The sequence below is a fragment of the Camelina sativa genome, chromosome 14 (assembly GCF_030686135.1).
Source record: "Camelina sativa cultivar CO46 ecotype springtype chromosome 14, ASM3068613v1".
NCBI classification, from domain to species: domain Eukaryota; kingdom Viridiplantae; phylum Streptophyta; class Magnoliopsida; order Brassicales; family Brassicaceae; genus Camelina; species Camelina sativa.
Genome location: NC_141893.1, coordinates 16,660,448 through 16,686,928, shown reverse-complemented (window position 1 = coordinate 16,686,928; position 26,481 = coordinate 16,660,448). Strand labels below are relative to the sequence as shown.

Here is a 26,481-nt window from a genome sequence, read left to right as displayed (position 1 = left end):
GCACGATCCCACAGACGTAAGTTGGTACATGGACAATGCAGCCACATCACATTTAACCGCACAACCAGGTACCTTTCATTCCCTTTTTAATTCGAGCTCATCCCCATCGGTTATTGTCTTCTATTCCCACTAAAGCCATAGGTCGTTCATTTTTGCCTTCTAAAACTCGGCCTCTTTACCTTAATAATGTGATTGTTTGTCCCTTGATTATCAAAAATATTATCTCTGTCCGCCAATTCACCACTGATAATTCTGTTTCTGTGGAATTTGATCCGTTTGGTTTTTGTGTTAAGGATTTCCCGTCTCGGATCCCTCTACTCCGATGTAACAGCACTGGTCCTCTTTATTCGGTCCATTCACCACAAGCGGCCGCAACTCCATCTTCACCACAAGATATGCTAACGACGGGGCCAGATTCATTATTATGGCACCACCGTCTAGGACATTTGGAAAACACAACTCTTCAATTTCTTCGTTCTTCTCGTTTAATAAATTTTTCTAATACTGATATGTCACTTTTCCATGCTTGTCAATTGGGGAAACACATTAGATTACCTTTTGATTCAGTTATTTTGTCTGTTTCTGAACCTTTTGGACCTCACCGGTTCCTAGCATCAATGGGAATAAATATTATGTTATTTATCTTGATCATTTCACTCATTTTCTTTGGGGTTTTCAACTTTCTTAACGGTTATGGCTTACGTTTCTAAACAATTTGGCCGCAACATCAAATCTCTATAATGCGATAATGGTGGTGAATATCAAAACTGAAAATTCCTCGATCATTTTTGAACTCATGGAATCATTCCTCGCTTTTCTTGCCCATACACAAGCTGAACGTACTCTCCGCACACTAAACAATTTCGTTCGGTCATTGCTCTTCCAAGCGAGTATGCCTCCAACATATTGGGTTGAAGCACTCATGCTAGCCAGTCATCTTTTCAACATCCTTCCCTCATCTACCAACAATGAAATTCCGTTCACCAAGCTCTTTCACAAATCACCTACATACGACCACCTCCATGTTTTCGAGTGCCTATGTTATCCTAATCTACTTCCGCTTTCTTCCCACAAGCATGATGCTCGCTCTACAGCCTGCGTATTCCTTGGCTATCCATCTCATCACAAGGGATATCGCTGCCTAGAGCTCTCCTCTCATAAAGTAATCATTTCCCGACATGTTACCTTCGATAAATCTACCTTCCCTTTCTCCGAACAGATCCCGAAAGTCACTTCTCACCAACAAGAGCCCTCTATTCCGCAATCAATCTCTCCACTTCTCCGAAAAACAGCTCCCTTACCACTGAATCCTCCACTTCCTCCGCCAAACACTGCTCCACCGCCTTCCCCTCCCGGTGGATATTCCATGCGAACATGCAGTAAAAGTAGTAACTGGACCTAAACACCCTCTTTCTCTTCATACCGAAATACTTTCCCCTCTTCTTTCCTCCTATTTAAAAGCTTTAGAAAATCCTAACTGGACACTGGCCATGCACGAGAAATATACAGCTCAAATTAAAAAGGGAACGTGGGATCTCGTACCGCGTCCCCCCAATGCTAACATTGTGTGTTCCAAGTGGTTGTTTAGGCATAAGTTTGGTGCAGATGGCAAACTCTCTCGGTACAAGGCACGATTGGTGGCCAATGGTAAATCATAGGAGATTGGTGTTGATTGCGACGAGACTTTTAGCCCCTTTGTCAAGCCAGCCACTATTCGTCTTGTTTTGGAGCTCTCCCTCTCTTTCAAATGGCCAATCCATCAGCTCGACGTAAAAAACGTCTTCCTCAATGGAACACTTGAAGATACCGTCTACATGCATTAACCTCCCGGCTTCCGCGATCCATCTAAACCTGACCTTGTATGCCTCCTCAAACGGTTTATCTACGGCCTCAAGCAGTCCCCCTGTGCATGGAACCAACGATTTGCTCACTACGCTCGTCGCATAGGTTTCAAGCAAAGCAAAGATGATCAATCCCTTTTTGTCTATCATCACGTGAATGAAACTGCGTATCTCCTTCTCTATGTCGATGACATTGGCCTCACGACATCGTCTCCCAAGCTCCTCAACTCCATCATTTCTTCCCTCAGCACCGAATTCGAAATGACTGATTTCGGAGAACTCCACTACATCCTCGTCATTACCATCAAGAGAAACGCTTCCGGCTTGTTTCTCTCTCAATGGAACTACGCAGCTGACATTCTACACGAGCCAACATGACAAACTGCAACTCATGCACTACACCTGCCGAACCACGCACAAAACTTGTTTCAGGTGATGGACCACCCATTGTCGACCCAACTCTTTACCACAGTCTTGTCGGCGCACTCCAGTACTTGACCTTTACGAGACCGGATATCTCTTTTGCCGTCCAACAAATATGTCTCTTCATGCATGATCCCCGAGAGCCACATCTAGCTGCACTCAAATGTACTACAGCTATACCCATCAAACACGTATGGGCTCGTCCCATACATGGACGCGGATTGGTCAGGCTGCCCATCTACACGACGCTCCACCTCCGAATACTTTATCTTCCATGGTGATAACTTAATCTCATGGTCCTCAAAGCGACAACACACAATCTCTAGCTCAAATGCTGAATCTTAATATCGTGGAGTCGCAAACGTCGTTGCAGAGTCCACTTGCCTTCGAAACATTCTACTGGAGCCCCATTGTCCCCTATCCAAAGCCACCTTAGTCTACTGCGATAACGTTAGTGTCGTCTACCTCTCCAACAATCCAGTCCAGCACCAAAGAACAAAACACATTAAGATAGATATTCACTTCGTAAGAGAACGTATAGCTCTCGGCCAAGTTTGCGTCCAACACATCCCATCCTCTCATCAATACGCAAATATCTTCACCAAAGGTCTCCCCACTCCTCTCTTCACCGATTTTCGATCCAGCCTTAGCATCATCCGAGATGCCGCTACAACTGCGGGGGAGTGATAGACTAAGATATTCACTTACCATACTTGTCAATATATTGTTTGGACAACATTCTGTAATCGTGTATATATTGTATTGTAAATCAATAGAGAGAGGCATCGAAGTCTTCTAAATAACAATATGCACCCCTACCTAAACTCTAACATTTATTTTACGTTTTTCTATTTTCTTTCTCATTTTTCATCTCTCTTTTTTTTTCTCTTACTCTTTTGGTATTCTTTTTCTTCAACATTTGTTTTTTTATTTTAATTATCATATTTTAAGTGTAACTTTCAGATAAACATTGTTTGCATCTTTCAATATTTTTTCTTTCCATAAAAAGTAAAATAATTTGTGAGTCCAATCTAAATCAAATACAATTGAATTAGTATTTATAATCAAATCAACAATTTCGAAGTCCAAACTAAATTAAGTAAATAATTTAAATAAGTAGATTTATTTAACTAAATTTCCAATATGAAATAAACGGGTTTTCCACATACATTAAAGATTAAGTTATATGTATAATAGATTAACAAAATATTGCATCCATAAGTAGTTATCCATTTGGATAAGTTTTAAAAAAAAATTGATGCCTGAGTTTTGAGCAAATAATCAATAAGTTCATATGGACTTGATTCGATGGATATGGTGTGAACATTTTTTAATAAATTTTAAAGAAAGTTTATTTACTTCCACTTTAGTTTTTGTTTGCATCTTCAGTTTTTTTTCCTTAGCTTCATTTGCATCTTCCAATATTTTTTATTTTCACGTAGATAATAGTCCTCGGCGTTCGGGTATTTGGTTCGGTTCCGTATATATCCATTCGGTTCCGGATAGTTTGGATATAGAGGTTTAGGATCTATTCGGTTAATTTACTATTTCGGTTCGGGTTCGGTTCGGTTTCGGTTATTTTTGGTTCGGTTACGGGTACCCGAAACAGTATAAGATATTCTTTAAAAAATATTATTTAAATAAAATTTGATTATAATTTAAAAAATATATCTAAAAACTTCTAGATATTTAATTTATTTAAAATATTTTGGTATTTTGGTCTAAATATATATGATATTAGTTTGGTTTTTTAGTTTAATTTTTATTACCTTATCTAAATTAACACGTATTGAAATATCAAAACTTTGATGTGGTGAAGTGGCATATTTGCACGCTCAAGTTTGCAGGGGACTCAAGTTCGATTCTCAGCTAAAACATAATTTTAATATGAGTTCGGTTTGAATCAGATAACCGAATAGATATTGGTTCGGTTCGGTTAATAACCGATATCCATGGATAATTGAAACACTATCCAATCAGTTATTGTCCACTAACCATACCCGAACCGGAACCGAAATTTTGGTTCGGTTTCGGTTCGGTTTATTTGCCCAGGACTAGTAGATACTATAACCATATATATCCATGTGGTTACAGTTTTGTGGATATGCTTAGATATAATAGATAATATTATTTTGAGCATGTTTAAAACTTGTCAATTCACCATTGACCTTGAATAATTGTTTGTTTGAGAGTTATAAACTTACTAAACCACAAATTGTTTGATCAATTAGGATTTGATATATTTTTTGTATGACTAAACACAAATAAGTATCTATTAGTGATACTAAAGTTGGACATCCACATATTAGCGAATAAATATTCAACTAAAAATGGATAGTGTATAATATAATAATTCATTTAAAATATAAAATTAAAATGTAGAAAAAAAATATAATCATAACCTATTGTATAAAAACAAATTGAAATTTTTTTGAAATTAACTATCGAAATTGAAAACAAAAATATAAAGAGAAATAGAGAGAAAGAGAGAGACACACAAAAAGTCATCAATTTATTAAATAGCATTTTGTGACTTTTTGAGGGCAAATTGGTCATAAAATTTGTTAACAATAGTACAAAATGGTGAAAAGTACACCAATCGCACAAAGTGGGTCAAAGTGAGAGATGTTTATACAAAAGTAGGTGTAAGTATCAATCTTCCTTTTTAATATAGGTTCAAAATAGTACATGTGAAACAACAATAAATATAGATTGAATAAATTTCTGAAATTATTTTTATATTGAGACCACTTATGTTTTTAGTGGTACTTATACCTTCTTTCACTAAATAATAAATTTTTTTTTTAGCTATTTATAAGTCAAACATTTATTTTCTATCGAACAATTAAACCTTACTGTTACTATGTTTTACTGTGCCACTTTTATCACCGGTAGATAAAAAAAAATACATACCATCCGGTTACTATGACTCATCGCCATAACTAACCAGTTACTATGTACTTACACCTTCTTCCAGTAAATACTAAATTAATTTAACCCTTAATGTTATTGTAATAATTTTGTTATTTTAACCTGTACAATAACTAGTGTTATACTATTATAAATTTTGTTCTTGAATTTATTATCCTGCTATAAATGGAAACTTAAAGACGTACCATCTGGTTAAGCCAACATTTTCTGCTAGAAATAGAACAAATTGACAAACCATTCACCACAAGAAAGGCGAAGAAGAACAAAGTACTCTTCTTCATGTCCTCTTCTTATTGATTTTTCCCTACGAAGCCTTCAATGTTTTAGTTTTCATCAAATAAATCACAAAATTCGAAAGATTAAAAATCTCAAATTATTAAAAACAGGCCCTTGGTTGCTTCTTCACTCACCATAGTAGTAACATTCTATGGACAAGAATCAAGGGGAGCCTAAACTCTGGCTTCACCCGGGGGGCAACAATTGGGGGTAAACTAGTTTCCAAGCTGCTTGAAAAACCAGTGGAAAAGATCACATGGGGTCAGAATTAGGCAAACAAAGAATACAAGTGAGATATGTTGGATTTAATGTTTCCATCAGTTGTTGGAGCTGCAGCTGCATCAACCAGGCCAATAATTACTTGTAACATCTACTCCTCGTTAAGAAATTATTAGTCTTCTCGAGTAGTTAGCCATTCTTCCTTAAAAAGTTAATGCGGAACATATGATATAAGCTGTGGTACCTTAAAACGAGAACCAATAGATGAAAACTTTAAAGATTGAGATGTTTTTTCCGGGAGTGGAGGGAAGAGACCCACAACAATATGACATTTGGAAGTAGGGATCACATCATTCTTATTTTTATCTAGCAACAGTTGAGACTGATATAGAACCTGAAAATTTAGAAGACATGAGAAACATGTGTGTATTAAAAAAGTGAACTTTCTTCGAAGGGAGAAAGGACATACTTTTCCAGCATAATTGGCAACGACGAAATCTGTTCGAGAGAGTTTTGGTTTGGTAAAGCGCTTGTGGGTCTTAAAATTCTGATGATACAGAGAATGATGGACAAGATGATAGGGAGAAGGATGAGAAGACGATGAAAAAGAAAATGACGTGGAGGATGATGGACAAGGTGATAACATGTAGGATTGTGGACCAAAAGAAGATGTGGAGGATGATGGACCAAAAGAACATGTGGATGATGGAAAAAGTGATAACATGGAATATGGTAGACCAAACGAAGATATCGAGGATGGTGGACCAAAAGAGGATGATGTGGATGAGGGTGGAGTAAAAGATGATGTGGAGGAATGGGTTTCTCGTCGACATCCTTCTCCATATCATCTTATCCATCATCCACATCTTGTTCATCATCCACATCTTGTTCATCATTCGCATCTTGTTCATCATTCGCATCATGTCTATTATCTGCATCTTTTCCATCATTCATATCTTTTCTATCATCCGCATTTTGTCTGTCATTCGCATCTTAGCCATCATGCGCATCTTATCTATCAGCAGCATAGTATTCATTGAGAGACAGTTATGTATTTTTAAGTGAAGGTTGTGGCAATATGAGAAAGAAGCGAACAAAGTGGCAGTTTAACTAAAAAAATTCACTGTTCATGACATTTCTATTAATTAATTCTTTTGGTAAACTTTATCCCTTTGGAAAGCTCATGAAACCACAACTTTTATTTCCCTTGTTGTTTTTTAGCTTTCTATTATAGGAACTCCTCTTTTTTAAGATTTTAAGTACTAAAAGTTCTTGTTTGCATAAAAATAAAAGAAAACATTTACTCATTTAAGCACATTAATTCAATCGAACTTAGATTTAATACAATTTTCTCTTCTTTTTTGGCTTTATACATTATTTAGATCAAATTTTATGAAATGAATTTTATTAAAAATGAATATTTGGAATTCACACTTAACTCCCAGCTGCGCAATGAGATTTATCACTTTTTCCCAACTCTTAAATGTGTTTTAGTATGTTATTCGATTATTAAATCAAAGATGATAAATCGAAATATAGTAAATGGAATTTTAACGTTGTTTATGTTTAAAATAATTATCGTTTAAGATATTTAATAGAAATTTGGAATAAATATTATATTGAACTCCTAATCAAAATTTAAACATAAGTAGAAGAAAATATATAAATAATAAACTCAACTTATTTTTGTGTGAGTATATATTAACATTTAATATATAAAATGTGTGATAATGATATTATGGAGTATGGACTAGACAAATAACAAATGAACACAGTGTAAAGTAGTGTTAAACGTGTAATATCATTAATCAAATGAACAATAATTTACGTTACTATTCATTAATGACGATCTAAAAAAGTTTTTTTTTTTTCTTTTTGTTTTCCCATTTCTTGATTAGATTGGGTGCATTTTTTTTTCTCTTTCTGATGTCTCGAAGTCGAACTAAAGTCTTAAACTGAATCAGATATTTTTGATTAATTCCCCCATTATGTGCATTAAAAAGTAAACAACCAAAAAAAAAAATGGAGATTTAAACATAAAAACAAATAATTAATGTGAAAAGGAGAAGAAGAAGAAACAATGAAAGTGGGAGGTTGGGTTCGGTTCATTGAACCCTCCGTAGCAAAAGCTCTCTCTCTCTATCTTAGCTTCGGGTTCTTTTTAGGCTCGGGTGTCTAGGTTCGGAGTATAGTCGACTTTTGTGCGGATAAGAACGACTCTTCGCTTCTCTTTGTTTTTACACGAACACCTCTCCCTCCCTCTCTCTCTCTCTCTCCTCTCCTCTCCTCTCCTCTGCTTTGCTCTTTCCTTTCTCTCACTTAAAAAAAGGTTGCGATCGAAGAGAATCAACAGCAAGCTACTGTCAGAGAGATCAAACCCACGAACACAAGAATCATCATGGTACTCACAATACAAGAAAGATTCAATTTTTTTTTTTTTTGTTTCTCTCCAAATGTGTTCTCTTTAAGTTTGATCATACATGCTCTGTTTTTTTTTTTGTTTTACTTCAAAAGATCCGATTCAAATCCCACCACGAACTCTGTTTTTTTTCCAGCTCTGATCAGTCTTAGTTTGTGTTTTCCCAATGGGTTCTCTCAAAAACTCGAATCTTTTTTTTTCCCCAAGTTGATTCTATTTAAATTTGACTTGACTCTGTTTTAATTGACTCTGTTCTCTGTTTTGAAACATACTCTGGTTTGTTTGTTTCTCATTCTTCTGAGATTGTTTTTGTGTGAAACAGGGAGCTGAAGAAGAAAACAATAAGACATGGCCTCCGTGGCTAAAACCACTGCTTCGTGAGAAGTTCTTTGTACAATGCAAACTACACGCAGACTCACACAAGAGTGAATGTAACATGTACTGTTTAGACTGTACCAATGGTCCTCTCTGTTCTCTCTGTCTCTCTTCCCACAAGGACCATCACGCCATTCAGGTTCGTTTTTTTTTTACCATGTGGTTAAAATCCAGATTGTGTTAAGTTTGGTTGGTCATCTACCTTTTTTTCTATCATTTATTATTCCGGGATTCTCGGCAAATCTTTCTCAAGAAAATGCGAGAAAAATAAAAAGAAACCATAGAGTTTTTTTTTTTTTTTTTTACTTTGTTTGATTGATTTTTTCTTGGTGATTTAATTTTTTACAGATAAGGAGATCATCGTATCACGATGTGATAAGAGTGTCGGAGATTCAGAAGTTTCTGGACATAACAGGAGTTCAGACATATGTGATTAACAGTGCTAAGGTTGTGTTCTTGAACGAGAGACCTCAGCCTCGACCAGGCAAAGGTGTGATCAATACCTGCGAAGTCTGTTATCGAAGCCTCGTTGATTCCTTCAGATTCTGCTCTCTTGGTTGCAAGGTAACCAATTAAAAAAAAAATTTGTTATTAATGTCTTTGATCGCAAATAGGAGTTAGTTGTGTGTTGGTTTTGGTTGATGAAATTGAGAAAGTAATATTTTCTATGTTTGGGTAAGAAAATGCGGGAAAATCAAGTAAAAAAAACTTGGTTGATAAAAGGAAGAAACTAACATAAATGTCAAAGTTTTGGTCGGTAAATGTATATATTTACTTGTGGAGAAAGTTATCTTCAATAAATATGTAGCTATTTTTGGGTCTATGTACTGAACAAAATACTATTTTGAGGGAGAAAAGTATTAATAAGTCCAAACTTAGTTGAATAGGTAAAACTAACTACTATTCAATAATTTCCCTGATTTATATTGATTTTGTATTTAGACCGTCATTTATTCTTTAATCCTTGTTTGATGGGAATTGAGAAAAGGACTTGAAAAAAAAAGGATTTTTCTTGTTGGGTGGGCGAGAAAATGTGGGGCAATGATAGCAACTTCAAGAAATTGTGGAGTTGAAAAATAATAATAGCATTTGGGTTGACGAGAAAGTTAGGGAAGAAAATTCCAAGTCAATTAAAAAAAAAAAAAAGCTTCATCCTTAAGTAACAACACCTCATTTTAAAGGTCTTTTCATTTTCATTACTTTTTCTCTAATGGGTTTCAAATTTCAATATCTTCATTTTTTGTTTGTTTATAGGAGATAATTACTAAGATATTCCCTAGCATCAATCAACATAATACTAACGTTATTTGATCTTGTATTGTTTTTGATTAGATCTCTGGAATATCAAAGAGGAAAAGAAAGGATTGGTCGAACAACCTTTCGGACTCTGATGATTCGTATAGCACTACGAGTATCGGGAGGCTCAAGAAGAATGACGACATTATGAATAATAGTTTCACGCCATCAACACCGCCTCTATCAGCCGTGAGTCGCAGAATCGCAAAACGAAGGAAGGGAATCCCGCACCGTGCTCCTTTCGGAGGACTAATCATAGAATACTAAGAAGGGAAATGGTAATGTATAGTCTTATGCTAATAACAAATCACTAGTACGTAGTATTCCGGGTAAATGTATGTATGTATATATATGTCTATAATGGTATAAAGCAATGTAAAGTAAAAAAAGCTTAACATAATAGTGTTGTGTAGATATGATGGGTAAAAAAGTGGGGAATATAATAGAATGGAAGCATAAATAGAATACTTGTGCCTGTATATTTTGGGCTCAAAGGGTAAAATATGTAAATGTAGAATAGTGTTGTTGAAAAGACAATAGTAATAAGTATATGTGATGCAATGCAAATGTGAATGGAATAAAGGGCATTTTATTTCGATGTACTACTTGTTTCTTGTCTTCTTTGTTCACACTCTCTCATGTTTCAGTTTCAAATAGATATCAACTTGTATTTTTCCGAAAAGTGAGTGCATATAACTAAACCATTCATGGCAAGAGATCTGAGTAAAGAGGGAGAACAAAGAGACTTATTTCGCTCAACCCTTTATATGTAAATTGACTATAGAATCGACTTTTCATTTTAAAAGTTCTTACTATTACAACATCCCATTAGTATTTGACATTCATAGAGGAAAAAACCAGTACATAAGGAAAGATGATAAATGTTGCACAAAAAAAAAGGCAAAATAAATAAGTACATATAAACATGGATTTTAGTTTCTGTAGTATTTTGCACAAAAAAAAAAAAAAAAAGTTTCTGTAGTATTAAAATAGAATAACTATGGAGGGTTGTTGGACCAAATTATTAAAAGTGAATTCTCTAGACAATCTAGTTTTTAAGATTTGACTTTAAAAAAAAACATTTATAAGATTTATGTGTTTGTGTGTGTGTAGATTCTAAATCCTTGTGTTACACCTTAGATTTTAGTTCTAATCATTTAGTCCTGAAATTCTATTTGGAATTCATTTCAAATGGGGAAGAAGTTTTATAGCTTAGTCGGCAAGAGTTCTGTCATATTTTCTCTGATAATGATGCAAAGATCAAGTGCTTGGCTCTTTGCAATTTAAAGCATTATCAGTCATCGTGTTAACATAGTGAATTTGGTGCGGTATCTAAGTTATCTACAGGTGCAATTATGAAACCAATGGACTGACATATGATGCAAGAAAATTCGTGAAAGGAATAAATTTTTTTTGTGAAGTATAATCTTGAGAGTGAATTATAGGCTACAAAAAAAAAATATATATATATATATATATATATATATCTATACGTTTGCCAAGAATATATATAGTTAAAGATTATCGACTAATTTTTTATGTTCTCACACGGTATCCAGATTGAATTAACGATCAAATTGATCATCGTCGCTCTTCTATTCTATCTTGGTGTATAGAGAGAGCTCTATTCGATTTCAGTTTATACTAGTTTTCTGACTAAGCCTGGCCCGTCCGGTGGTTTTTGTATCTTCCTTCTCTTAATAAATCCATATTGATAAATGTTTTTAGCATGGGAGTATGTGTGTGCACGTGCGATGACATGCCATGTGTTGTTTTAATATTGGCAGACGGTAATGGCTTCGAAAGGGAAGAAGCCAATGATGTGTTTTGGGAATAAAAGAAGAGAAAAGGCAAAGAGTCCAACGGCATCTAGTTGTACTGAGAGTGGCCTCTTTAAAGCTTTTTAATGGGCATTTGTGGGACTCATTATCGTCATCTTTTTTGCCCATCCGATCGTCCCAAACGGCATATAATTGCCGAATTACGTAATCTCGGCCGTTGGATTCTCAAGAACTTGTTAGAAACGTGACACAACATTTAAAAAAAAATCCACAGTATAAATTAGTTCGACATGTTGTCATTTTGTTTTTGTAATCATGTAACAGTACTATTGGTACTATAAAAAAATGAAATAGAAAAAGGAACAATTCTGGAACAAGCATGTGTCATGATGTTGCCAAACCCACTCACACCACGTAAATTGTTTCGTCCGATTGTCCAACAATGTAATATATATATATATATATATAAAATAGTTAATAAAGAAATGTGGTATTTTAACTTCTAGTGTGGTAAGCGTAAGCTAAGTGGTAAGTGAGATGTGATTAATCCATAAAACAAATCTTTTGTTTTGATTTATGAACAGGTAACCAACATTCACCTACTTTTTTTACAAACTGATCGGTTGATTATAAATATGAACAAATCCACATAATAGTGCTCTAAGCTATCTATCTAATTTATATATTGAGGAGGATAGGTTGAAAGTGCTACTAACAAAACTAGGGATTACGGAGAAAAAGATCATGGAAATAGCTAGCTTATGGTTATGGAAGTGAATAATCAGATCATACACAACTAGTAGTTGCTTTCTCTTAACTACTCCTATTTCATAGTGATCTACTGGTAAAAAAATTATCTTGGAATTGGAAAATAATTGTTAATCAAGTTGGCCCGTTATGGATGCTTTAAATAATAAGAATACATTATAGGTCCCTCAGAAAATTAGTTGAGGTTTCAGTTCGAGATCCTTTGGTTATAATTTTTTTTTGTTGACTACAATTATTGTTTTTAAAATTATACACATGAAAATTTTATGAACATTGTTATTCTATTTTTTGAATAATATATAAGATCATATGATAAAACTAAATAAACTGTTTTTTTTCTGGCAGCCACACATATTGGATTAAACATTTGGGATGTTCCACTAGACAACATTCTTAATTGTATGATGACATGCTAAACAGGTCTATTAAGAACAACTTAGATGATCAAAGAGTGGAAAACAAAACTAATAATAAGACGAGATAAATTGAGTTTTAGAAAGAAGTTATCCCAAACGATATTATGCTTTATGTAATTTTAAGTTGGGCCATACCTTAAAGAGTGATTAACATGCTTTATTTAGGCCCATATATAGTATATTTGAAACGTTACTCACGCAAGCCCCCAAGTTTTGACCATAGCAAAAAGAGAACACATGCAAGTCTCTCGATTAAGTCACGTGTATACCAACCGCTTTGACGTGGTATCGATCATCCGCTATTAAATCCTTGCTGTTGAAGGCAAAGATGAAATAAGTTCAAAAACAAAACCAAAAGTTCCCCAACTTGTAAAGTTTGATCGGAGATGTCGTCGGCGCAAATGGATCCACACGACAAGATGAGATCTCGCGACTTGAGTAAAGTCGCGAGAGGCCAGCAAGCACCAAGACCAGCTCACGCTCCCGGCACGGTATCGCCGCCACCGCAAAACGAGGCAACTTTTCGTGCTAAGAGAGGAGAGGACGGTGGACAAGAGAAAGATTCGGAGGCGGATGAGCGGTCTCCGGTGACTAATGAAACACGACATTGTTTCAATCGATACATGCAATACCATAAGTAAGTTTTAAAAATTGGTTACCACTAACTAAATAAATGATTAAAGTGCGTGATTAGTATACTTCATGATACTACGTTTTAATGCATAAATAGGTGTATTGAGAAAAATGGAAGAGATGCTAATGATTGCAACAACTTAAGAGATTATGTGCGTTCAATGTGTCCCGAAGAATTGGTGAGCAAATCTTTCGTAATATTTTATTGCTTCTTACTAAACATAGTTTTTTTTTGTGTGTAATTTTCTTGTTTTTGTTGGGTTTTGTTTTGTAAGGTGGAAAAATGGGAGAAACAGAGAAAATCTGGGACATTGCCATCCTCAGTATGAAGACTGGATTATATATAATTAGAGTTGTTTACTTTGGTCGCTGTGTTGATGATCTATAATACTTAAAACCAAAACCAGTGATAAATTAAATAACCAATTAAATTAAGTCATGTCTAAAGACTAAAACCATATTTTTGTGTTAATCTTGATCTGTCTTGAGAATTTTTGCGGTTCATTCTGCAAGTCCCATCCAAATCTGACTCTAAATACTCATTCAACCTCAGTTCAGTTCTCGTTCTTCCATATATAGAACTTGGAATCGAGCTTGTCTTATCTATGTTGCATAGTCAATATATTAAAGCTGCAAAATCTGTCGAATTGAAACATAAAAAGACTCGTTCCAGAACGTAAAAACTATATGAAGTTGGACTTACCAAAATCAAAGAAGGTAAACCTAAGTAAATAAATTTGTGTCTACCAAATTGACTACTACCTTAAAGGTTTGATCTGGCTCCATCAGTTGGTATCAGAGCTTCAAGATAGAAGCTTTGATGCCAACTGATAGGTCCAAATCAAAGCTTCAAGGTACAAGTCAGTAGGCAGAATGATGTATTGGTTTTAACATTGCTACGAAAAGAATCTTAAACAAATCTTGTTACATGAAAAAGAGTACATAAGGAACAGAGTACTTGTGCGCACCCTAAATTACTTCCATCGATCATAACGTGTCTATTACATATATATGAATCGATTTGACAGAATAACCCTAATTACATCGGCTAAGAACATAGATTAGTGGGCTTGTATTGCACTTATCATGTGTCACAATGTTGGGCTTCATTATGTTATTTTTGTTTCATTCTTCTATTAATCTAGTCCTACTTGATAAGGAACGATTTTTAGGTTTTTACTCCTTTTGCTAAAACATGGAAACCATCAATCTTACACTAAAATTGGGTTTCCAAAATTAGTTATTAATATTTTTATCATGACACCTATCAAATGTGTTGATGAGAGAATATTCTACGTGTAAAGGGTATTCAACTTGGTATTTTAAAAGATTTTATAGTATTTTTAAAATTACTCAATTGCTGATTTTTAAAAATCTTTTAATATCCTATGTTATTCAACTTAGATTTATGTAAAATGATTTAAAATAATTTACAATCTCTTGTTCTTCAATTATTTATAAAACTTACTTGAAATATACTGTTATTCAAAATATCACAACTATTAAAAAAACTGCTACTTTAAATGATTTTAGAAGATTTTGATTTGTTTTCTAGTTGAAAATACTCCCCCTCAAAATCCTACCTTTTGAGATAGAATTTTAAAAGATTTGGTAAGAAGAAAAAAACTGTATTTTCTGGAAAATCAAAATTGAAACAAAAACAGTCTCACCTCGTCACATCTACTAGCTCTTCCCCACTCCTCCGCTCCAATCCCACCAGCGATTGCTTCCTCTCTCGTTTCGGATTCAAGTTTTTTAAATTGATTATGATTTGTTTTGCATTTGGCAGTCTCAATGGGAGATATATACAAATGACTGAAGATGATCAAGTGACTAGCTTATCCGAGAGAAAACGATTCCAAGATGCAGGACTATCATTGAGAATCGTACTAGCTCAATGAATTAAACACGCTCTGGTGATTTCATTTTCAATGTTAAAATCACCAAGTCTGATTTGATAATTTTGTTTCAGGTATAAACCTTGCAAGAATGCTTGGAGACAAATTTCCAAAGCAGCAAGACAGCCGTTTAAGTGCAAAGCCATATATAAGCATGCCTGTGAATATCGATCAATCTAGTAAGATGTATATGTTTAGTGGACTAGGTAAATACATAAACGTAATAAGTTTGTCCCTTGTTCTCATTCTGAAACTTAAAATTCAGTAGTAGGAGCTGAAACTTCGGTGTGTTTTGATGCATGATCAAACTTGGATCACATGGAAAATGCTGTGAAGAAGTTTGATGATTGTCCATTCATCCTCGGCGAGCTTAGTTATTGTAAGGACGTTGTCTCTTCTTTCTTTTGATTTAGCTTTGAGTTAATGTGTTTGAGGAATCAGAATTAAAGGTTTGTTTACTTGTTACTTACTACTAAACCTTAGCTCTGTTGCAGATAATGAAGAGATGATGGTTCATGGCTCTGTTACAGATAGCAGCTCTCGATGATGATCCATGTAAGAGGATAGGAAGAGATGGGGGCAGTGAAAGCTACGAGTACCTAAGAGAGGCTTTTGTCGACATAATTACATCATCGTCATCTCAGTTCTAAAGACAATTTTTTTTTTTTGTTATAAAGTATCCTAAAATCTCTCAAAATCTAATAATAAAATCTCACCAAATCACAAAGTATTTTTAAAAAAATATATAAAAACTCTAATAAATAACCAAAAATCTTCGAAAAGCTCAATCAAATCTTGCAAAAACCTAAAATATTTAAATCACACCAAATCCTTTAAAATACAAGTTCAATACTCCCTTGTAATAAAAAGATTATACATAAATTATTAATTATAAAAAATGATTATGCAATAACTCCTTTAAATCACTTATATATAAACCAATAAGATTGCCTCATGATTTCCCATCAAACAAAATTATATCATCAAGAATACCACCTTTGATGCAAGCTAAATTTTATTGGCTTATACCAATCTTTTTTTTTTCTAAACACAATCACAATTTTGATGTAATAATGTTAAATTTAATTTTTGCTATCTTATGTCAGGATCAGGAAAATGCAATATATATATATATATGAATTACAATTGAATGCAAAAATAGGTAAAAACATAAGCAAAACAAAAGTGATCCAATCTCTATGCATTTATTTTTTAAATATATTTTCTCAAGTTGTATTTTTTTCATTATTATCATGCTTTATATTTTTGTTTTATTTAGAGTAAAGACAATACATAAAATTATCTTGATAACATTTCTAAATTAAATCATATTAAAGGTCCTTTATTTTTTGTTGGTTTGCCAAAAATTAGGAAATCTGTTACGATTACTAGGCTACTAGCTACTGGCATCAGGGGCGGACTCGCGTTGTGGTGGGGGGGGGGGGCACTTGCCATTAGTAAATATATATATATATATATATTACATTATACGTATAGTAATTAGTAAAGTAGTCAATTTGAATTAAAACCCATATATGGTCGAAGTAGTGGGTTCGACTCAACCTAGTAACAATCTGTACCCACCAACATTTTTTTTAAGGTCTGCCTTTTAATTTATTGAGCTAATTGTATACACTTCCAAACTTCAACTTTGATAATAAATTTTAAGAAGATTGACTTATTAGTGGGTTTAATAAGCCTGGATAAGGTTCTGATAAACTCCACACGATTTTCTCCTTACGGGATGAAGAATATCTCATCAAGGTCCAAGTCATCAATAGTGTTTTCTCCTTACGGGACGAAGAATATCTCATCAAGGTCCAAGTTATCAATAGTGTCTCGCTTCACGGCATTTTCGGTGGCAACTCTCTCCACTATTGCTTTTGCTTTAGGCTTTAGCTTTTGCAGAGTTGATCTTCTCATCCCACCCCACTCAGTAATCATTCAAGTATTTGGCCGCAAGCTTAATGGCATCATGCTTCTCTTTAATCGTTGGTATCCCTGTAAGTTTTTTTTCCGCGCATCAACTTACTTATACTTATTTAAACCTACCATTTGATATCGAATCTTCTATATAAGGTGTTATTATAGAAGTTTTGATAAACATATTGTTATGTCTAAGATCAAAGCTTCAAACATACATGTGAATTGGTAAAATTATTCACTGTCTTTGTTAATCAATTTTAACATCTACACAACTGCTGCATACTATATCCACAAAAAGATGCTACACAAAAGGAATCAAATATATTATGGAAAATCAAAAGTCCTTACATGATAAGAAATTAAGAACAATTCTTATCAATAATCTAACTACAGTACGTCATTTTAAATTGTGTTTTAACAATAAATTGTAAATCTAGAAAAGGATATATAATATTGTTTTTAGTATAACATTTTTAAAAGATTTCGGATAAAATTTACAATTTCAAAAGCAAAAACAAATTTGTATTCTTATTATTTTTAGTTAAATAACCAGCTAAAATTTGATATTTTTGAATATTGAAATACATATTAAAAATGCATTTAATCATTTATCAAACCAAGAAAATAAATTGAATCAAACATATCCCCCGGATTATAAGTAAAGTTCATGATTTGGTTAAGTTCGGTTCAATTCAAAGAGAACTTATTGGGCTTTCGATACAGGCCCATAAAACGACTCACGTGTTACTTTTTTTAATAACCGGAGCCCTAGACCCGCCGTGGAATCGAGCGAGAGAGAGAGAGAGAGAGAGAGAGAGATCACTTCTCTCAAAAAACAGAGCGACAAAACAAAAAAATTAAAAACCAAACCTTTCGATTCCAAATTTTAGCTTTCTCTCTTTCGTTCAGTAACGGTTTTTAATTTTGACAGTTAAGTACCGTTTCAATTTTATCTCCCCGTGAAAGAAAGAAAGATGGCGACTTCTTCACCGTCTCTGAGTAACAATGGCCTCTCCGCCGTCGTCACTCCTCCCAAGACTCTCCGTGGTCTCAACAAGCCTAAGTGTATCCAATGCGGCAACGTTGCTCGCTCCAGGTCTTGTTTCTTCTGGGGATTTTGAATTTAGGATGGTTCTTGGATTTATGATGTTAAAAGGAATCGGATTTAGGGTTTTTAAGTATTGGGGTTTGAGTTTTCTCCATGATTTGGGGACTGATACGTCTAAATGTTCGTGAGATTTGGTTAAAGTTTTGAGCTTTAGTTTCGAAAGATTAGTTTTTTTTTTGAGGTAATTGTGAGTGTGATGCTGGTTTATTGATTGTAGTGGTATTGCTTGGATGTGTTCATTGCAGGTGCCCGTTTCAATCTTGTAAGGGTTGTTGTTCAAGAGCAGAGAACCCCTGTCCGATTCACGGTATGGTTTCCCCTTCGAATCTGAATTTGAGAAGATAATTTAGCTAAAGAAATCAGTTTTAGAGTTTAGTGTTAACAACGTTGATAGGGGAATTCTTGTCATTGTTTCGTTTACTTGGTAAGTTTGGGAGTTTAGTGTTCATTGAAAGATGGTTAGTGTCGGAACTAGAGAAGAAGAGTATTGGAAGACTGATTCATGGTATGGTCTCCCCTTTTCGAATCTGAAATTGAGAAGAGAATTAGCTAAAGAAATCATTTTTAGTGTTTAGTTTTGATAACATTGATAGGGAAATTCTAGTCATTGTTTCTTTCACTTGGTAAGTTTAGATGGTTAGAGTGGAGCAATGAAACCAATAGAGAAACTGGACCTAGAGAAGAGAGTATTGGAAGACTGATTCTTTGAGAGTGCTTGTTATTTAGCTGAGAGATATAAAGTGATGTTTATCATGGCTTGTTTTGGGTGCAAATGGTTGCACAATTGAAAAAGTTGAAGGAGTTGAAAAAAATTATTCAACCAAATTTCACCATTTGAATGGAAGAGGTTGAAGAAGTTGAAAATAATTATTCAACCCATTCAACCTAAAAAGTTGAAAAAATAAACTAATCCTACTGCAAAAATGTTCAACTTGTTCAACCACTATTTTGGAGATGAATGGGTTGAATATTATTCAGCCCAATTTTGTTCAACTTAAAATTTTCAATTCTTTCAATTTTAAGCAACCATTTGCAGCCTTTGTGTTTATGTCTCTGCAGTTCTTAAAGTAGCTGCAACGCCTGGTGAGAAGATGCAGGCGCCAAGTACACCATCATCAGACCAGAGATCATCTGAGGGCACTCCCGGGTATAAATGCAAACCAGTTTTCTTATTTTCTGATTTCTTAGTGCTTTTGGGGGAAAGTGAATCTGTGATGACAAACTGGTGTACTTACTTTGTTAGGGCATTTCTTAGCTATCTTGGTTTATTGAACGCAGTTGATATTCAGATGCTATATATGTATATTCTCGTGGAACTAAAAGATGGTCTCTTTAAGTTGACATTGTTCTTCTGTTGGAAACTGCTTCAGGACTACAACTAGGGTTTCGTCAATCCGCCAACTCTCTAGCAACTTTGCTCAGTTTAATAACTTGAATGCTTCCGCCCGCCAGAGAAAACCTTTGACGATAAAGGTACTAATTGACTTCATTACTCATCGAAAAAATTCTCCTATTAGTTGTTTTTCTCTAATCAGTTGTTCTTCTAATCTAGGATGCTCAAGCTTTAAATGAGTGGCGGTTTACAAAGCTTAAAGAGTATAGAGACAGAAACATCGAAGTAGAAAATGAAGCTTTTGATCGGTACATGAGTAATGTGAATTTACTCGAAGAAGCATTTTCATTTACATCTGCTCCTGATGAAGAGGTTCCCGGATCAGCAGCTTCTGAGCAAAACAGCGAGGAAAAAAATATGTCAGAGCTTAAACTGAGACTGAGATCGAACTCTGCAAGGACAGAGAGCTTTAAGAAGCAGATCACAGAGACTGTCAATGCCGGTTTGTTTAAGCTTAAGAAACCGGAATTTGGTGGTTCTTCAGATGATCAAGATGATATGAAAAGGCGGAGGAAAAGAAAGAAATGGGAAGAGAAAGGTTCAGCTTTGAATGACATAATAGATAAACTGAACAAAGCAAGAACCGAAGATGATCTCAAATCTTGCTTAGAGATGAAATCAAAACTCTGTGGTCAAGTTACTTCTGCTGCAGCATCCGAGAAGAATAAGGTTTTCCCCAGTTTAGTCCGAAAAGTTGAGATGAGTGAAGAAGCACTTCAAAGAATCAGCGAGAATCTCCAATCTTTTGACAAGGTTGAATCTTTGTGAAGTTTGAGAACATTCGGTCGATGAATTGAACTCCAGTTTGGATGGCGATAAAAGCTCCAGATCTTTTGTGATCAAAGGTATTGTACAATGATCAAACACCCCTCAAAACTGATTCATAAAGACTCAAGACTCAGAGATATTCTTGTAAAGTAGTGTTGAGCATCAATTAGATATTAGAACGCAGCATTGGATAAAGCTGTTGATTGTGTATCTCATTGGATTTTTGAATTTTTTTCACTGTATGTTAGATTTAAATTTGCTTATGTGGTTGGTAATAGAAAAACCAGGTCCAAGATCATTTTATTATGTTGTGAACTAATAGATGATGAAGATTGTTTTGTTAAATTTTTTCTATCGACGTAAAATAAAAGTTGGTTTGGTTTGGTATTTGATAACCGCTCAGTCTAATTGAACCGGTCTTTTTGGAAAATAAAATCCATCCATCATAGGCCATTTTCAACACGTATATTTGAAAATGACTAAAACCAAACTTTTAGATTCTAAATTTTGTTTTGCTGCCCCAATTCCAATATCGATCAACAACAGATCCTAAAGTTTTTTTGGAAATAAAAAAATAAAATTAACGTTTAGTTGGTTTCCACTTTCAAGTTTTCAACCATATAATCTATTTTTATATATACGTATTTATGTGTACACAAACTTTGGATATATATATAGACATAAATTACTTATATGCATAGGTGTAGATAATTCAATCTGCAAACCAACTGTTAGCATGTTGACGGGGTTGTTGTTCGTTGGAACTTGAGATCAAACAACTCAAATGAGCTCATTATAAGTTAAGCTTTCAATAATTGTTAATTATATCATTGTTACCACCTAATTTCTTCTACTATGGTTTTGGTCATGTATTATTTTTAATCGCGATAAAATGTAATAATGTAAACCATTTTATTTCTATGTTGTAACTTGTAACTTATAATTATTATTGTTACCACCTAATTTTCACAATGTGGTTTGGTAATATATCAATTTTTTAATTGTAAGATAAATTATTTGATAGTGTAACCTCCCGTTTAATATTTTATGTTGTAACCTGTTCAAGCTCCGAATATTATAACCTAAAAGAGAAAAAATGGAAAAGCTTTCAAATTCACCGATGGTGAGGAAGCAACTTAATTAGCATGTAACAATCTCGCATTTGAAGAGATTATGAACCCAACCCGAAATCTATGCATTATGAAAATATAGTTCTTTTGTTTCAGACAAAATATCATTGAAAAATATTTTCTTGTTTCAAGTTATTATTTTATGATGTCATTGTAAAATTTTGATATTCATATATGTATTTTGCTTCTCTTTCATATATTAATAGACAATATAAAGTACAAGGTATAAACTTATAATATAACATTTACTATACTTGTTAGTTTGTGTGAAAATGTAAAAGATATTTATATTAAAAATGAGGAAGTAACTAGATATTCACCCACGGTACACCGCTAGACTATTTTTTAATAAAAAAAATATGTAATTTGTTTTAAAGATTAAATATATATATATATATAACTAATGTTTATTTGTATATAAAATATACAACCTTACAAATATAGATATATTAGTTAGTATAGAAATTAGAAAGTATTTTGTTTGAGGTTTATTGTTTTATATTATAGTATAACATACAATTAAATAAGTAATGATTTATAGAAGGAATATATTGTGCGTGTTTTTTTTTCTTATTTACAAAAAGTAATATTTTTGTTATTAAATTTTTTTTAAATATATGTATAGGATAATTTTGTATTGTAGTTTTGTATGTTTTATATATAAAGAATCAGTTAACTTTAGTATATATAGTTTTGTTGTGAAATGGAAAAAAAAGTTGTTAACAATTATTTGTTTGACATGAATTCCTCGTTGTTTTTCTTTTAGTAAACTTTGGTTATTAAAATAGACCCAAGATGTGTGTATATAATTTGTTAGAAATGGAAAAATAGCTATTTGAACAAAATAAACTAATTCAGTATACGTAATTGACTTTTGTATTAAAATAAACTAATATTGGTTTTTTTGTTTTGTCTAGACCGACACAATTGTTTTTATCTGACAAAACAAATCTATCAACTTTTACGTCTTTGTTTCATCCCGTCCATTACGACATCTCCGCCCATCTTGATTTTTATTCAATCAAATTCATCATCCTTATTTGTCATGATTCGTCTACGAAAGAGTGTTTAAGTTTTCTGATGAAAAAATAGGAGACATGATTATTAACTTTCGATTTTTGGCATATCTAGAACACGAAAGAGTGTTTAAGTTTTCTGGTAAGCTTTGTGTAATTGTGATTGCTGATATATAATCAGGGTTTATGTGTAGAGTATTTATACACTGATCATTTAGGTCGACTAAACAAACATGTGCACGCAAAAAATATTTGATTAAGCAACTAATTGGGGAAAAATGAGGTGTAATCTGTTTTATTTTTGGAATATTTTTAGCATTTAAATTTTATTTGTTTTGAACATATATATTATGGAAAAATAATTGGATATCAATGCAGATCGAAAATCTTGGCCACGAATCCTCCTCCAAGATTGAAAATCAATTCGTTTATTGATTAGGCCAATTATTTAGGAAATGTTTGTATAGAGAAAATATTGTATTGTAAAATTGGAAACTAAATATTAGTTAAATTAATTATAAACTTAATACTTAATGGTTAAAGGTCTGGTCCGATTGTTTTGGAAATTTTATTAGGATAGGAAATCTTGTTTCCAAAAATCGAAACTTAATATTAATTAATTAAATGAAAAAGAAATTAATAATTAATGCTAATGGCATGCTTGTAAATAAGTTACAACTTGAGGATTTATTTGCTAAATATCTCAAAAATGTATATATAGATACACACAATCAAATAGTATTAATATTAGCAAAATGAAAATGAGATGATTTAGTAATTTTATTTATTTTTCATCATTTGCATGATTTGTTTCATTTGGCTGAAATTGCAATCTACATGATTAATGATTTGTTTCTTTAAATGTAACAGAATTTCAAGGGTTTCTTTTTGTTTTAAATCACTTTACTTTGTTGAGGGAAATTTTTTTGGATCCTTCATCTTTATAAATATTCGTAACTCATGTATTTTGCTTAAATTTTTTTTTGTTTAGCAGCGTTAACTTCGGAAACATTGCTATGATATTATCCATTACTTGAAAAGTAAAAGAGATGAAAGATAAAGAATAATTTAATGTCACCAAACGATCTATCTATCATACGCAAAAGGAAAAGAAAAATGCAAACTATCAACAAAGAAGGAGTAAAACACTCAAATATAAAAATGAATAGTAGTATTACATAATAAAAGGTGGGAAGAAGTTGCTGTCTAAGACTATTTTTATCGGGGCCTCTTAATAGAGGTTGCTAGGCTCACCCTTATCGCTGGACTAGTCTTAACAATTTTTAAAACATAATTATTTTTACATCATTTGAACTTTAAAGAGATTACTTTCCAAAGCAAATACTTCCATATCATTTAATCACAATTTTAAAAGTTTATGAAATGCAATAATAAAATCTTCATTGTTTAAACCTTTAAACATTAATTTTTTTTTCAAAACTAAGAACCTCACTTATAAGAGTTTATCATTGGAGGAATATAATTTTAATTAACAAACAAAAGGTTCTTATTTTTAAAAAGTACACTTTTTAATACTAAAAAAATTAAGAACCCCAAAAATTCAAACTTACCAATAAAGATGCTCTAATGATCTAATTATGTTATCTAGTATGCTAAGGAAAGAAATCAAGCAAGTCTCACACATATGTTTGATTTCTGACTTGCACTTCATTTCCTTTTTGCTAAGAAAAATGTTGTTTATGAATTTATGTTTGGCTAGTAAAATAGAAAATGTGCAAAACAATCCAATATATAGCTTTTTTTTTTCTGTTTTTGTAACAAGAAATTTAAAAATATACATCTTTTATACAACATGTACATCTTTTAATATTCCCTCCGTTGCAAAATATAAGATGTTTTAAAGAAGTTTTTTGTTTCATAATATAAGATGTTTTCAAGTTTCTATACAACTTTTAGATTAATTTAGTATTTTATATTATGTAGTGTCGTTTATGATTGATTAAACTTGTTAAAAGTAAAACTTTTTATTCTGCTTGTTTTAGTTAAAACATTGTATATTTTGAAATTGAGGGAGTAAGTTAAAAAAAAAAATAACTTGGTCACCGAATAAACAGTAGAAATATCGATTTGCGTTTTATTTATTTATACACTTTTTTTGGTTTTTCTTGGAATATGCGAGAGTAATGGCGTGGTTGAAGACACGAGAGAGAGAGAGAAGAATCCTAAAGAAAAAGCCAAAGGCATTATTATTAACAAGAAGGAAGGAAGAGAAGAGAACCAAAAGAAACAAAACCAAACCTACAAGAAAGACTCTTTCTTCTCTCTTTTATTACTACCACACCTATATTTATATATATACAAAGACAAAGATAGAGAGAGTGAAAGGTTCACAAACAAAAAAAAACAGAGTTCAAATACGTTCAAGATGATATAAGAGATTTTGTAATCAATTCACCCATTTTTATTGTTCATATTCTTCTCTATCACTAAAATGGCTGTCCAAGCTCACCAACACCATTCCTCTAATCTCATCCTCCATAACAAAAGGTTTCATTTTCTTCCCTGTAAATTTTGTTACGATCCTTTTTTTTTTTTTTAATCTCTGTTATGTTGATTACGGTTTTTTTTTTTGTGTGAACAGAAACGGGAAAGACAAGGAACAAGATTTATCGTTGCAATCACAGACTGTTTTTGAGCAAACCAATATGTTATTCAACTATGGAGGTTCGTTATGTTCTGTTTCTTTCCCCCCCCCCCCCCCCCGTTAACACTTTTGTTGAACAAAGTGAGAATGTTTTATTTGTTCTGTAGGTTGTAACCAGAGGAAAAGAGGAAGAGAAACGAAGGATCATCATCATCAAGTGTTGTTGTTACCTCAGCAGTCTCATCATCAAGTGTTGTTGTTACCTCAGCAGTCTCATCATCAGCTCCCACAAGTTATAGACTTGTCTTTATTACAACACAACTACAATCATACGACGGCGTCTTCAAATATGGTTCATACAGGACTACGTTTATCTTCCGGCGACGATCATACACAGAAGATTCGTCCGAATCTGTTCTCCGGTTCCTTTGAAGGTGTTTTGTCTGCACATTACAATTGGCAAAGCGAGGAACTTGATGAATTGCTTCGTTCCCAGGTTTTGATTTCGTCTTTGGGGGTTTCTGAAGAGTTTTTGTTTCTTTGGTTCTCAAACCGGAACGTTAAAAATTGTTCCTTTTTTTTTTTTTTGTGATAGGCGGAGGAGCTACGGCGCACATTAGTGGAGAGGAGGAAGAAACACTATAAAGCGCTTATCGGTGCTGTGGAGGAGCCGTTGGTACGTAAGCTGAAAGAGAAAGAGGCAGAGATAGAGAGAGCCACGCGCCGTCACAATGAGCTCGTGGCGCGTGAATCTCAGCTTAGAGCGGAGGCGGAAGCTTGGCAAGGGAGAGCGAAGGCGCAGGAAGCCGCCGCCGCGTCGCTGCAGGCTCAGCTTCACCAAGCCGTTAACAAATGCGGTGGTGTGTCGGCGGAGGAAGGGCTAGTATTAGGAGCTGAAATCAGCGGAGTAGACGACGCTGAGTCGGCGTACGTTGATCCGGAGAGGATGAAACGGCCGACCTGCAAAGCTTGCCGGAAAATGGAAGCGACGGTGGTGATGTTGCCGTGTCGGCATATGAGCATCTGCCCGGGATGTGACCGGACAGCTTTAGCCTGCCCGTTGTGTCTCACGTTGCGGAGTTCGAGTGTTGAAGCGATCCTTTGCTAAATGGGCCTATTTCAGGCCCACCATTTTGTTATCGTACATACAACTTTTTTTTTTAGGAAAAAATGAATGCAAAATTCTTTCTTATGAATTGGAGAAACATGTAGAACATACAAAATTGTTTCTTGAAGGTATCGAACCCACATGGGAGTTC

At 33.6% G+C, this 26,481-nt stretch overlaps 4 protein-coding genes across 6 annotated transcripts; all 4 read left to right on the top strand.

The window, feature by feature from the left end:
* The first annotated feature begins 7,714 nt into the window (after positions 1-7,714).
* On the top strand, positions 7,715-10,382 carry LOC109124497 (protein RGF1 INDUCIBLE TRANSCRIPTION FACTOR 1). Its single transcript, XM_010462802.3, has 4 exons — positions 7,715-8,091; positions 8,432-8,623; positions 8,833-9,048; positions 9,817-10,382. Exons 1-4 carry the CDS (start codon positions 8,089-8,091, stop codon positions 10,045-10,047), a joined length of 642 nt encoding a protein of 213 aa, XP_010461104.1. The 5' UTR covers positions 7,715-8,088; the 3' UTR covers positions 10,048-10,382.
* Positions 10,383-13,067: 2,685 nt separating this feature from the next.
* On the top strand, positions 13,068-13,813 carry LOC104741875 (putative cytochrome c oxidase subunit 6b-like). Its single transcript, XM_010462801.3, has 3 exons — positions 13,068-13,382; positions 13,476-13,557; positions 13,654-13,813. The coding sequence occupies exons 1-3, from the start codon at positions 13,132-13,134 to the stop codon at positions 13,705-13,707; spliced, it is 387 nt and encodes a 128-aa protein (XP_010461103.1). The 5' UTR covers positions 13,068-13,131; the 3' UTR covers positions 13,708-13,813.
* A 3,149-nt stretch (positions 13,814-16,962) lies between these two features.
* Positions 16,963-20,816, top strand: LOC104741874 (uncharacterized). Of its 3 annotated transcripts, none has more exons than XM_010462800.3 (6): positions 16,963-17,279; positions 18,134-18,298; positions 18,556-18,617; positions 19,370-19,457; positions 19,681-19,783; positions 19,863-20,816. In XM_010462800.3, the coding sequence occupies exons 2-6, from the start codon at positions 18,177-18,179 to the stop codon at positions 20,469-20,471; spliced, it is 984 nt and encodes a 327-aa protein (XP_010461102.1). In that variant the 5' UTR covers positions 16,963-17,279; positions 18,134-18,176; the 3' UTR covers positions 20,472-20,816. The 3 variants fall into 3 exon arrangements, with proteins under 3 accessions (XP_010461102.1, XP_087341939.1, XP_087341938.1); XM_087485813.1 differs by having other exon boundaries at positions 17,137-17,279; positions 19,347-19,457; XM_087485812.1 differs by lacking the exon at positions 16,963-17,279 and having other exon boundaries at positions 17,982-18,298; positions 19,347-19,457.
* A 3,956-nt stretch (positions 20,817-24,772) lies between these two features.
* Positions 24,773-26,418, top strand: LOC104741873 (BOI-related E3 ubiquitin-protein ligase 1). The gene is made up of 4 exons (XM_010462798.2): positions 24,773-25,125; positions 25,220-25,302; positions 25,390-25,718; positions 25,818-26,418. The coding sequence occupies exons 1-4, from the start codon at positions 25,070-25,072 to the stop codon at positions 26,328-26,330; spliced, it is 981 nt and encodes a 326-aa protein (XP_010461100.1). The 5' UTR covers positions 24,773-25,069; the 3' UTR covers positions 26,331-26,418.
* The last annotated feature ends 63 nt before the right edge of the window (positions 26,419-26,481 follow it).

Excerpts from the sequence above, each read along its gene's own strand:
- LOC109124497 (XM_010462802.3), top strand. Across the intron at positions 8,624-8,832 it reads AGGACCATCACGCCATTCAG|ATAAGGAGATCATCGTATCA; the intron begins GTTCGTTTTTTT and ends AATTTTTTACAG. Across the intron at positions 9,049-9,816 it reads TCTGCTCTCTTGGTTGCAAG|ATCTCTGGAATATCAAAGAG; the intron begins GTAACCAATTAA and ends GTTTTTGATTAG.
- LOC104741875 (XM_010462801.3), top strand. The coding sequence starts at position 13,132 with ATGTCGTCGGCGCAAATGGATCCACACGACAAGATGAGATCTCGCGAC. Across the intron at positions 13,383-13,475 it reads CGATACATGCAATACCATAA|GTGTATTGAGAAAAATGGAA; the intron begins GTAAGTTTTAAA and ends ATGCATAAATAG. Across the intron at positions 13,558-13,653 it reads CAATGTGTCCCGAAGAATTG|GTGGAAAAATGGGAGAAACA; the intron begins GTGAGCAAATCT and ends TTGTTTTGTAAG.
- LOC104741874 (XM_010462800.3), top strand. The coding sequence starts at position 18,177 with ATGGCGACTTCTTCACCGTCTCTGAGTAACAATGGCCTCTCCGCCGTC. Across the intron at positions 18,618-19,369 it reads GAACCCCTGTCCGATTCACG|TTCTTAAAGTAGCTGCAACG; the intron begins GTATGGTTTCCC and ends ATGTCTCTGCAG. Across the intron at positions 19,784-19,862 it reads GAAAACCTTTGACGATAAAG|GATGCTCAAGCTTTAAATGA; the intron begins GTACTAATTGAC and ends CTTCTAATCTAG.
- LOC104741873 (XM_010462798.2), top strand. The coding sequence starts at position 25,070 with ATGGCTGTCCAAGCTCACCAACACCATTCCTCTAATCTCATCCTCCAT. Across the intron at positions 25,126-25,219 it reads CTCATCCTCCATAACAAAAG|AAACGGGAAAGACAAGGAAC; the intron begins GTTTCATTTTCT and ends TTGTGTGAACAG. Across the intron at positions 25,719-25,817 it reads ATGAATTGCTTCGTTCCCAG|GCGGAGGAGCTACGGCGCAC; the intron begins GTTTTGATTTCG and ends TTTTTGTGATAG.